At 43.1% G+C, this 12,431-nt stretch overlaps 1 protein-coding gene across 2 annotated transcripts in view; it reads right to left on the bottom strand.

Moving 5' to 3' along the window:
• The window catches only part of NEK5 (NIMA related kinase 5), a 56,817-nt gene that overhangs the window by 16,126 nt on the left and 28,260 nt on the right, over positions 1 to 12,431 (bottom strand). For both annotated transcript variants that reach the window (XM_034665102.1, XM_034665101.1), the window contains exons 13-19: positions 11,449 to 11,515; positions 10,517 to 10,633; positions 9,471 to 9,557; positions 7,845 to 7,937; positions 5,007 to 5,087; positions 4,705 to 4,773; positions 2,877 to 3,003 (exon numbers count right to left, since the gene is read on the bottom strand). In XM_034665102.1, the coding sequence (XP_034520993.1) occupies positions 2,877 to 3,003; positions 4,705 to 4,773; positions 5,007 to 5,087; positions 7,845 to 7,937; positions 9,471 to 9,557; positions 10,517 to 10,633; positions 11,449 to 11,515 (641 nt within the window). The remainder of the gene's footprint in view (positions 1 to 2,876; positions 3,004 to 4,704; positions 4,774 to 5,006; positions 5,088 to 7,844; positions 7,938 to 9,470; positions 9,558 to 10,516; positions 10,634 to 11,448; positions 11,516 to 12,431) is intronic.

Genomic DNA, 12,431 nt, shown 5'->3' with positions numbered 1-12,431 from the left:
TAAAAATTTATTTTGTTGTATCACTATATAGGGTCTGATTTCACAATTTTTCCTGAATTGTTAACCAATTGACCTAGCAGCATTTATTTGATTGAGCCTTTCTCCCCCCCGACTTGTGATGTAACTTTCAGCATACATTAAATTATTACCCATCCTAGGGTTTGTTTCTGAACTATTTCTTCTTTTCACTGCTTTATCTATTCTGGTGCTAGTATCATATTGCTTTATAACTTATAGAATATATTGTGATATTTGAAAGTATATGTGCCCCTTCACTGCTCTTCTTTTCTAAATTTGTCTGCTTAAGAGTCTCCAAGATTCTCCAATCTGCCAAGATGTCTCCATCTTTTTGCGGCTTTGATGATTTTGATTGAAACTGGCAAAATTCCATATATTTATTTGGAAAGAATATTTCTAATGTATAACAATGTTATTTCTCCCCATTTATTCAAGTGATCTTTAAATACTTCAGTAAGGTTTTATAGTATTCTTCACATACTCTGCATAATACTTATAAAGTTTATGCCTAAATTATTATATGTACACACACACACACATTTGCTACTGTCACTGGAGATGAGATCTGAAAACCAAATGATAAAAATACTTGCAATACATATTACAGGTAAAGCTGTAACTTAAAGAGTCTTATAAAGGAAAAAATAAATGTCATTTTCAGTGGATAAAGGGATGAAGGATAAGAGCACATAATTCACAAGAGACAAATGGATGGCCAAAACCTCTGGAAAATTTTTTTCAACCCGAATTATAATTACAGGAATGCAGACAAGTTAAAAGACAATTTTAGTATGAAACTGAAATCGTTTTAATCTAATAAAAAAAAAGCAGCTATGTCTTTTGAGACCTATAACTCATGATCTCCTCTTCCCAGCAAACTTACACAAATAACTTTGGAATTCATCGCTTTCACTGGAACTTTCGCTCAGGCCACTGAGGGCTCCTGGTGACCACATCCACAGGCTGTTATTCAACCCATCTCACTTAGCCTTTCTCTTCCGGTTGATGCTGCAAACCCTGCACCCTCTTCTAGAACTTTCTCTCCTCCTTTGGCTTCGCTGTCTCCAGATTTCCCCAACACTTGTCTAAACATTGCTAAGATCTGTCTTAAGCTCCGTTTCCTTCTCACTCTAGTCCCTCTGCCTAGGTATTTTGGACCATCGCTAAGGTGATTGTGATAATACCTTGTGTATGCTAAGGAAACCCTGATTTGCCTCAAAGCTTCGGTCTCCCACAGCTAGCATCTTCTAAGCATCTCCAGCTGAGGCTCATAAAGACCTAAATGCCAATATGTCCCACATCTAAAGCATTATACTACGCCCACTCACCTCCCTCCGTGTGATGTGTGTGCCTGTTTGGTTGGTGACAGCTTCATCCATCTGAATTAGAAAACCGGGAGGGTCCTTGACCTTCTTCTCTTCCTCAACCCCCACACTCAGTGGTTCGCACTCAGTGTCTATTCTCACCACACTGCTCTGGCCTGTGCACCTGTCGTCTCCCAGCTGGGCTGTTATCCTCCTGCCTGCAGTCCCGCCGCCCCATGCCATCCTGACACTGCAGCCAGCATGATCTTTCTCTGTCACAGAGAGGAGTTAACTCCCTTCCATTGAAGGTCATCACACAGGATAAAGCCCAGGCTCCTTGGCATACCAAGCTCTGTAGGAGTGGGTAACTCCCTGACTCCAGCCAGCTGGCGCTCTAACGGTGATTAGTATTTGGGCTCAGAAAACGTGTTTTGTGCCTCCTTTCTTTGGCTCATGACACCACGGTGATGTTGAGGGCGGACCCAGTTTTCATTCGTCTTTGAGATACCTACCATCTAGCACAGTCTATGCACATGGGAGGTTCTCAATAAGATGCCTGCTGAACCAAATAAAGGTTTTTCCAGATGGAAGTGAGGTGAGATGTATGATTCCAGGAAGAAGAAACCGAGCCAAGCCAGGGTGTGTAAATGCTCACACAGCTGTACGAGAGAGGATCCCATCATCAGTGGTGGGAAAGAGGGGTGCTGGGGCATCACAGGAGCAGGCCCCATGGTGTTAAATAAGATACTACGTGGAATGGACAATGGGGAATCCTGCAGGTATTACCCAAAAAAATCGAAGTGGAAGAATAGAACAAGATAACTCCAGCAACCATTTAGAGAATGAAGGGGGAGATACTAGGGAAAAGAACGCATAGGAGAATGAGGCTGTACAGCGAGAGGCAAGAAAAGGGCAAGTTAGAAATAGCATTTATTAAGCACCTACTATGTGCAGGTATTTATATATCAAATTTCACTTCAGTCCGCACAGTAAGCCTGTGCAGCAAGTACTATTATCCCTGTTCCTAGAGGAAGCTGAGATTCAGGGCACTGTGGTCACTTGTGAAAGGTCACCCAATCAGAAAGCGGCAGCACCAGCTGGGATCCAAACTCCTGTCTGTCTCCCAAGTCCATGCACTCTCTACCTCACCACACCCCTGCGAGATGGCAGGGCCTGCCACCAGCGGAATGGAGGCGGAAAACTCCCGAGACATCTCAGGGAGAGCCCACCCCGGCTGAGCTGCAGGAACTCAGCAGGAACGGAGCCTGCTGCTGGCAGTACCCAAAATAAAGGATCATTGGGAAGGAAGAGCTCTGAAATTCAACTGGACAAATGCTGAGTCTGCGAGGCTAGTGGAACTTGTCAATGGTGGCTTCCAGCAGATAATGAGAAAAGTGGGAGCTGTGGGCTGGGGGCAGCTGCCCAAGGAGACAGCACAGAGCAGGAGCACAGGGCTGGGTCTCAGGACAATGGAGCAGGGCAGGTGTCCATGACGTTGCAGGTGAGCGAGGACGGCGATTGCTGATAGAACATCCCTTCTCATCTCTGGCTTACCTGCTTCTGGGCAACAGAGTTCTTCAAATGTTTCGTCTGTATCATCTTCATACTCCTTCACACATTTATATTTCGTAAGCCTCATGCCATCCTCAAAGGTCAAAGTTTCATTTTGCACACCCATTGCCTAAAGCAATGCCACAGTGTTTCATGACAAGCCGTATTTTGAGGGAAAAAAAATATGTCAAAAAAATTTTTGGTGTTCCCAGTCATAACATGTACCAAGGCATAAGGTAAGTATTCAGTATATGTATATTAAACAAATTAATTAAAGCACTTTAAAACTGGAACTATGTTGGAACAAGATGGAAACAGGAGTGTGTTTATTTCTTCTCCTTGTCAATAGCAACAAGCACTGATCATACGGCAACTTGCTTTTATCCAGACTTGCTGCCTACAATATTATTCTCCCGAGGTTCCAGTCTACAGAACTCTCAAGGTTAGCTTGTCCATGCCCTGCTTTAATGACACAATGTTCCCAATTTGGTCCCTAAAACTTCTCCTAACGCCCCATGATCGATACTAAAATGATCACTCTGTTTCAAGCACTTCAAAGCATCGAGTATCAAAGGATGAACAGCCCGGCAGATAAAACTTTTTTGATTCCATTCCTTTATATAGCAGGCCAACATCGGCACCTGGCTTCACAGGAGTGCTGTGGATGTGGCCCTGCAGCCCAGAAACGGGCCCCCTCTGATCCTCTGAGGTTTGGGACACTAAGATACCTAATGCTTAAAGAGGGGAGAGTTACCAGTCACCACTCTAAGAAGTCTCTGTGTGACCAAATGGTAGGAAAAATCTCAAAGGTAAGTAGAGCAGAGAGGATTTTTAGGGCAGTGGAACAATTCTGTGTGGTACCATAATGATGGATACGGGTCGTTGCATCAAAACCCATAGAACGTCCACCACCAAGAGTGAACCCTAACATGAACTGCGGACTTGGTTGATATGATGTGTCTGTCTGAGTTTATCAGTTGTAAGAAACGTTCCACCCCAGTGGGGGGAGGCCGTGCATGCGAGGGGACCAGGAATAGATAGGAAATCTCTGTACCTTCTGCTCATTTTTGCTATGAACCCAAAACTGCTCTAAAACATGAAGTCTATTCAAAACAAAAAAATCTGAAAGAAACGATAACATTAAAATTTTTTCAGCTAATGAAGAATATGAAAGAAAGAAACTGAGTATCAGATGTGATACAGAACGTATATGGCCACACACATAACTTTGGTCATTTAAAAGGCAGAGTCGGAGAAGGTGAAAGGCAAACACAAATGGGTTCATTTTGGTATTTGTTAGCAGGTCTGGTAAAAAGTGGGACTTAAAAAGATGTTGAATACAAGTAATAAAATGAGGTTTGAGCTTACTGTATTTGTGCATTTATCACTGTGTCAATGAGAACCCAAGTACATAACTGAGATTCACCCAAAGACCAGCACAAAGTTATCGATAACTAATTAAGGCCTAAAATAAATGTGCACGGTTTCAGGGTATCCGCTCAATTTTTTAGGTAAGTATATTAGTTGTTGACTATAATTAAGTCTTCTACTTTACTTTGACAATGACAAGAAAGTTAATATTTTGAGGAAAATAATTCCTTTATAAGAGATAAGTAAATTAAATTGGGATAAGTCATCTAAGGGAATAATCTTAATGAAAAAAGAATGAGAGGATAAAAAGCATTTTGGAACTCGTTTGAACACCAGAGATCCTCCTAGGAATATTTAAGAAAATTCTCGCTATGGCCTATAGAAAAATTTCATTAAATGTGCCATTAAGACACTCATTTTTATTTTACCTGTTTATGGAAATAAATACTTAATGGCATACCTCTTCCTCTTGGAGGGTGTTTTCATCAGAAATACATTGGTTTAAACTAATTTCAAACTTCACTCCTCTCTAGAAGAAAGCAAGGAAAATGATGTTAGTTTAGCAATCCAATAAAAATATTAAAATCTCAACTCCTATTTGACATTACAGATACTTAAGACCATTAGTCAAACATCACAAAATAAGGCAATTCCATAAAATAGTAGGGAGGAAAATCCTATAGGCAACCCAGATTGCAAGGTGGGGACCCCCTCCCCCAGTGAGCCTTTTAATATGACACCGCAAGACAAAATGTTTATTACCTTAGCTTTACAGTTTTGTTCTAGAATTTTACTTTCCTTCATGTTCTGAACTCTGATTTGTTTCAAGTCTCTTTCAATGTCCTGCAAGTTTAGAGAAAAATTAATATCTAGCATTTAATATTGATCAATTATAGTTTCATAATCCTTGAATTCATGGCATGGTCTATTTATATTATTTGACTTCTGGATTGAATCCAATGATTAATTTGAGAATAAAAACGTGCCTCTGTAAAGGAAAGTTAATAATAATTCACTAAAAACTTGGACACAGTGTCCATTAACCTGAAATATTAATACATTTAACAGTGTCATTGCAATGGGGAAAATTCCATAAAGTGACAGTGCTTATCACTCTGGTCCAGTACAACCTGATCTAATTCAAGAACGTTTTGAAGATTTTATTTATTTATTTATTTATTTGAAAGAGAGAGAGAGAGCATTCATGCAAAGGGGGGAGGGGCAGAGGGAGAAGCAGAGTCCCTGCTGAGCAGGGAGCCCGACATGGGGCTCGATCCCAGGACTCTGGGATCATGACCTGAGTCAAAGGCAGATGCTTAACCAACTGAGCCACCCAGGCATCCCTTTTTTTTTTAAAGATATTATTTATTTAAGAATGTAATTTTGGCTACAGGATCCCTCCCTTAAGAGGCTTACGATTGTAATGCGGAAAGCAAGAAAAGTCCACCGCTCATGAAAGTAAAAGGAAAGTAGAGGGCTCTAAAAATTGACGGGCAATTTCAAAGAAGAGAAGATTGTGAAAGCAGATGAGTGGAATGTCAAAGGAACCGTAAGCTCTGAGCTTTCTCGGGGTCTGGTCCTGGGCCCTGGGCCCCTTTCTTCCTCAGTGCACGGTCTCCGCGCTTCCTGTGGGTATCAGCACCACCTCTGTGCAAGGACTCTCAATGTATGTCTCCAGCTTTGCTCTCTCCCCCCGCTGAGCTGCAGGCTCACATACTCAGCGGCCTACTTAACACCATCTTTACTTGGCCATTCATTCCACAAATTCATACTGAGCACCCACCGCGGGCCAGACACCGGCCTACATGATGGGTAACTGCAGCGAATGTGACCAAAGGTCCCTGCAGACATGGAATTTACATTTCACCGGAATAAAATAGGTAATTCATGAGTTAAATTAACAACATAACTTCAGAAAGTACTAAGTGCTGAAAGGAAATAAAATATGGTAACAGCATAGAAAATGAGGAGGGGATGAGAGTGACGCAGGAAAACCTATCTCGGCATTTGCCGTAAAGCCTGGAATGATGTTGCACCTTACGTATGTGAAGGTCTGGGGGACGCATGTTCCGTGCAGGGGGAGCAGGGAAGCGGGCACCCTGAAGTCGGCATGGAAGCCCTCAGATTTTCTCTCACTCGACTGACGTCCGAAGTGGTACTCTTGACTGCCCCCCACCACAAGCTTGCTCCCCACTCTTCCCAGTCTTTAGTAGATGGTACTACCCCTTTCCAGCCGGAAGCAGAGGAGTCTCCATGGTGTGTGTGTTTCTGTGTGTGCACGCGTGTGTATTTTAATGCTTTCTTCTCTCCACCGTTTCACACGAGGTCTCTATCATCTCTCCCTTAGAATTCACTGCTGCCTCGTCTGTAGGTTTGTGTTGGTTTGACTCACTACTAACTATTTGCCCTGCAAGCCTGGGAAGGGTGTTTTTCTGCCTTGCAATATCATGAACTCTGAAACAGGACTGTGACTTCTTTTTTTTTCTTTAAGATTTTATTTATTTTTTTGAGAGAAAGAGAGATCGTGAGAGAGAGCACGAGCAGGGGGCAGAGAGGGAAACAGGTGCCCTGCTGAGCAAGAAGCCCAACTCGGGGCTCAATCCCAGGACCCTAGGATCATGACCTGAGCCAAAGGTAGATGCTTAACTGACTGAGCCACCCAGGTGCCCCAGGACTGTGATTTTTGTATCTTACTTTCTTTGTGAAGTTGGCTGTCTGATTTGATTGTGTAGTCTGGTTGTCTCAATTATAGAAGAAGTGTCTTATTGCTTTATTTTCCTTAAAATACAACCATCTGAGACTCCTGAGCCCCATCCCCCCAACTCAGTCCACTTTAGAGCTCCCCAGCATCACGTCATGGAAGGTCCTAGGGTCTTTCACAAGGCAAAACACTTGCGGGGCCTTTCAGTCTTCACCTGGCATGGGTCCCCCTCACCTGCCCTTAACCAAGCCCTCGTGGCACCTTGAAGATAAAGGTGAAAAACTTCCCAGAAGGGGAAAAAAAAAAGTTTCTTGAGAGCCATTTGATACTTCATCTCTGCCTCGTTCCCTCCTCCCACCAAAAATGCAAGGTTGAGGTGGAAAGACGTTAACCATCAGATTTCTGACCCAAGTGTCTGAGACACTGACTTGAACACCATCCAGAACGCGGAACTGTCATACATGCTTGAAGGCAGGTCTCAAAATCGGCTGCACCCCGACTCGCCCAGCCAGCTGCTGCAAACACGATGCCTGGGCCCCACCCCAGAGCATTTAGGGTAGATCCTAGGCATCTGAGTTTTTTTTTTTTTTAAAGATTTTATTTATTTATTTGACAGAGATAGAGACAGCCAGCGAGAGAGGGAACACAAGCCAGGGGGAGTGGGAGAGGAAGAAGCAGGCTCACAGCAGAGGAGCCTGACGTGGGGCTCGATCCTGGAACGCCGGGATCACGCCCTGAGCTGAAGGCAGACGCTTAACCACTCTGCCACCCAGGCGCCCCTAGGCATCTGAGTTTTTAAGAACTTCCATCCACAGCTCCCCTGCATGGTGAGGGCTAAGAACCTCCCAGCTAGAACCAACCCGCTGGGAAACGCGTTATCATCTGCTAATAACCATCACCTGCACAGGACCTTCTTCCTCGGGCGCCTCCTGGTGGATGGGCAGGTTGCTTTTCTTCACTAAATAGGTTTTGTGACTTATTTTTGAGTACTCCTGAAAGTACAAAGTATATGAAGTCAATCAGATTGGTTCTGAATGGGTTCTGAAGTCCACAGTGTGGACCATGGCCAGTTTTGAGTGGGATCTAGTGAGGAAACGCTCTCCTCCTGCTGCCAAGGAGCCATCCATGGAAGTGGCTGGAACAGCGCCCTCCTTCTGGCTCCCTTCCCTGTGGCTGCCTCGGCATGCCCCATGTACATCTTTCATGGTCTCTCTAGAAAAGTCTGCTATCCATCCTTCCTGGACCCAGGCTTCCCATCACAGAAGTGCCTTAAGAACAAGGTGGTTGATGTCTTGAGGCTCCCCACCATTAACCAAGCCTCTGCTCTGGAGAGAACCCTCTCCAACCTTCCCCGCTCCAGTGCCTCCAGTCCTGTGTGAACCTCTGTGGTTCCTGCAGAATGCCCTTGCCCTCCGCTTGGCCTCTCCAAACTCTGCTCATCTTCTCAGACCAGACTAGACCATGAAAACGCCCACGTGGTTCATCTTACCCTGTGCACTTACAGAGCTTAACTATATTCAGTCTTACCCAAACATGTGTGTCGTGTCTTTCCAACCCTTTGTGAGTAGAAGGGCATGTGTTAGAAAGGGTAGAGGTTTCAGAATCAGAGGTTTAGTCCGCGTCGTAATATCAAAGTGACTTTGGATGAGTTATTTAACTTCCCGATCGTGGGGAGTAAAAGGAGACGAAGCATGTGAAGACTCTTGATCAGAGCCCGGTACGTACAACTGAATTGTACCATGTGCTCTCTTCACCCATATTAATTCATCTGTGTGCCCTCGGGGGTGGGAGAGAAGGAGCAAGAAATCAAGTCCAGCGGTGTGGGCAATTCCACTCCATGCACGTGAGCTGGGGGCCAGCCGTGCCCCCGGCCAGCCTCAGAACCACTGGCCTCTTACAGGAGGGGCATTCCAGGGCATGAGGGTGGTTCTGTGGTTAGACCTTTGTGTGTTTTTCATGCAACATGGTCTACAGACATAGGCCAGCGCTCTCATCTGGAGCTCTACTGAAAAAGCAGTCATCTGAAAGATCGAAGAATGAGTTTCCAATGTGAAGCCTTTAAGGGATTTTCAAGAATCACCTTTTCAAGTCAACTGCACTCAAATGTGGCCCTATCCAGGCTTTCGAACCTTACCCCTGCATATGAGCTCTTCCAGTATAGTTGAATTCAGTAAAGGCTCATCCTTTTCCCTCCCTTCCGGGCATGGACTTACTTTCCGCATCTAATCTAGTTCGGCTGTACAGTAGCTGCTCCGTCAGTAAGTACTGACTGATTCATGAGGAAGACAATGAATATTTTTAATAATAGCCACTCCTAAAGGAGAGTCTCAGATGTCCTCACCAGTGTGGGTAGTCTCAAGTAAACCATAATAAGAGCTTCAATTAAACGTTAGCTTTCCTATTAAAAGTTGGCATGATAACATTTTATCTTTTCTATGAGGAGATCCTTACTTTTGAAACCTGCTCAATTTTGTTAGATCTAAATCAGTAGAACCATGTTTCCTTTAGGAGAAAAATATATTCACCTCCAGTTCACTCCCCATCTTCTTTCTAATTTCCTTCATATCGTTGTGGTACTGTTGGCGTATTTCCTCTAACTGCTTCCGATATTCCTGGAAGACAATCCCAATGCAAAAATTTTAAATGCTGGTGAACAACTGAACAGAGTAATCTCTACACAGCCTATGAATTCAAAGAATGTGTGATCAACAGGAAGAATTAGAAAACCCAGTGTTCCCAAAGATGATAACCTGCCTTACATTTCAGCTGGGCTACTTCCCTCCCTGTGAGTGAGAGGGGGCCTTTGGGTGATCTCACTTTTATATATAATCCAAAATGTGTCAGTGACATACAATTACTTTATATATCCCATTTCTATGGGTTGAATTTTGTCCCCCTCTTTAAAAAGATATGTTGGAATCCTAACCCCCAGTACCTCAGAACATGACCTTATTTGAGATAGTGTCATTGCAAATGTGGCTAGATGACCTAATATGTGGTCATACTGGAGTATAACAGAGCCCTAATCCACACAACAGGTGTCCATGTAAGAAGCCAGCCACGTGAAGGCAGAGACACGCAGAGAGAATGCCACGTGATGATGGAGAGCGGAGTCACACAGCCACAAGCCAAAGAATGTCAAAGACTGGCAAGAGGCAAATGATTCCCCTCCGGGTTTCAGAGCGAACATGGCTCTGCTGACCCCTTGATCTTGAGCTTCTGGCCCCCAGAACTGGGAGACAATACATTTCTGGTGTTTTAAACCACCCAGCTTGTTATACTTTGTTAAGGTGGCCCCAGGCCACGAATACAAATTTCAAAAATGTTAATGGCGGACAATTACTTTATCAATCTGAGGTAAAAAGCTTATGAGATTTGCTCTGCTGCATTATCTGGGGAGGTGAAATCCGTATCTCTGTATCCCCTGAAACTCCCAGCATGGAGCCTCACATGAGTGTGTCCAAGGATTGTGCAAGAGGCCTCTCTCCCAGGCGTTCTGCTAATAACCTACACAGCACAGAAGACAAGGATGCAGGGACACTGGTAGCCCTGGCATCAGACGGTTTCTAACCTGTTCCTTCATTTCATTTCTCCTGATCGGCAGCTCCTGGAATCGAGGCTCTTCTCTGTTGCTTCTCAGCTCTTGTCTCTGGTTGTGATTTGGCTCAGCAGAAGATGGACGAAGCCCCTATCAATTGAATGAAATGATTTATAAAGCGTACTTGGGTTTTAGAACTGTCTTCTCATTTGACCTTGGATCTTTTTCTTTAAACAAGAATTACATAGTGAATCAAATTCACCGCTTGGGAGCAGATAGAATTTTCTTAATTTAAGTATGACACATTTTAAAAGCAAAGAAATTAAGAAAACCATTTGTGTTGCTTATCCTAAACAATCAATATTTTACGCTACCATGTGAGACACCTAGATCCATTTTCTGAACTGCTAAACTATAATAGTGAAATTAAAGTTCTATAAAAGTTGAGCCACCCTGGGGCAACAGGTTAAGCAGGGGAATAAACTAGAGCTTTTGAGCAGTCCAAAATCACAGTAACAGAAATAGGATTCACATCCAGCCCTCTTCAGCCCCAGGACTCTGACACTACACTTAAAGTTAAAGGTTAATTTTCATTTCAAATAAAATACAATAGTCACCTTTAAAAAATGTATAGAATTCTAATAAAATAGAATCTAGGAACTGTAGCACTGAAGGGGACCTTGAATCTCATCTACTCCCAGTCATTTATAAAAAGGAAACTGAGGCTCAGAGATGTCGTATGACCTGACTAAGGTCACACAGCAAGTGATAGAGCCAGGAAAGAAACGAGGCTTCTCAGACCCTGATTCAAGCACATTTTCATTATTCCTCTTTAGCTGTTAAAACCTGGAGAAGGTACAGGGTAGTCTTGGCCCTCTATAAGGAATGCCCTTTGACTTGAGGACCCATGAATATTTGCGAGCAGGAAATTCCTGATTGCCCCTAGTCACTGGAATTTTACTTACCAACTGCTTTTCCACTTTCAACTTATATTGTTGAGCTTCATATTTCCTCTGAAGGTATTCAGCAGGCCTTAGAAAAGAAAAATGTTCAGCCTGAGTAGGAATTTTTACTAGTCTTAGGCACTAATTTTGAGAAGTGGATTTTATTTATTTATGAGATTTGTTAATGAGATTCAGAGTTCACCTGTGGTTTGAAAGTTCCAAATTCAAGAGGCAGTTCAAAGTTACAGAATGCATACTTGGGGATCAGGAAGAAAGGAAGCAAAGGGAACTGTACCAATTGGGGGTACAGAAGAGGATCAAACAGAAAAATTTTCTGATGCAGTGATTTTTTTCTTCAGGACAGGATCAGTCCACCCATGGTCTACAATGTGTTGGAGAGAAAAAGAAAAACCCATACCAGTTTCTTCCCACGCTTTGGGCAGGTGTCTGATCAATACCTCGCCACCCCTGTTGCTTGTCCGGTTCCCGCACTAGGCTCTGAGCTCCTTGAGAGCAAGATGGTGTCCCATTCCTTTACCCCTGTTCCTCACACTGGCACACAAATGAAAGATCCCAAGAAAATAAATGCTGAATGAAAGGTATTTCACTTTTCAATATGTCTCAAATGATTACGATTCAATGATTATGGATTAATATTAATAATTTCTTTAATAATTATTAATAATTATTAATAATAATTTCTCAAAACATATAACTATTTTCATTGTCCCAGATGGTGGACTTTACTAGAAGGAAAAAAAAACAGGAAAAAGTGAGGAGTATGAATTTCTGCTCATGGTTCAATGGCTCCATGAATACGAAGATAAGGTACATCAGATTTGAGATGAAACAGTGTCAAGGGAACTGTGAAGTAAGTATTCAAGATGAAGAGTTTGGAAGCTCCTCTTGGATTATTTGTTTTAGGAGAATTGGGAGGGCTTCAGAATAAATATTGATATATCAAGATATTTTCAGAGGACCAAAGTTTAAGTTAGACTCTAATG

Source organism: Ailuropoda melanoleuca, chromosome 7 (genome assembly GCF_002007445.2).
Source record: "Ailuropoda melanoleuca isolate Jingjing chromosome 7, ASM200744v2, whole genome shotgun sequence".
Lineage (NCBI taxonomy): Eukaryota > Metazoa > Chordata > Mammalia > Carnivora > Ursidae > Ailuropoda > Ailuropoda melanoleuca.
The sequence above is the reverse complement of the archived record's forward strand: the minus strand, read 5'-3'. Positions and strand labels throughout refer to the sequence as shown.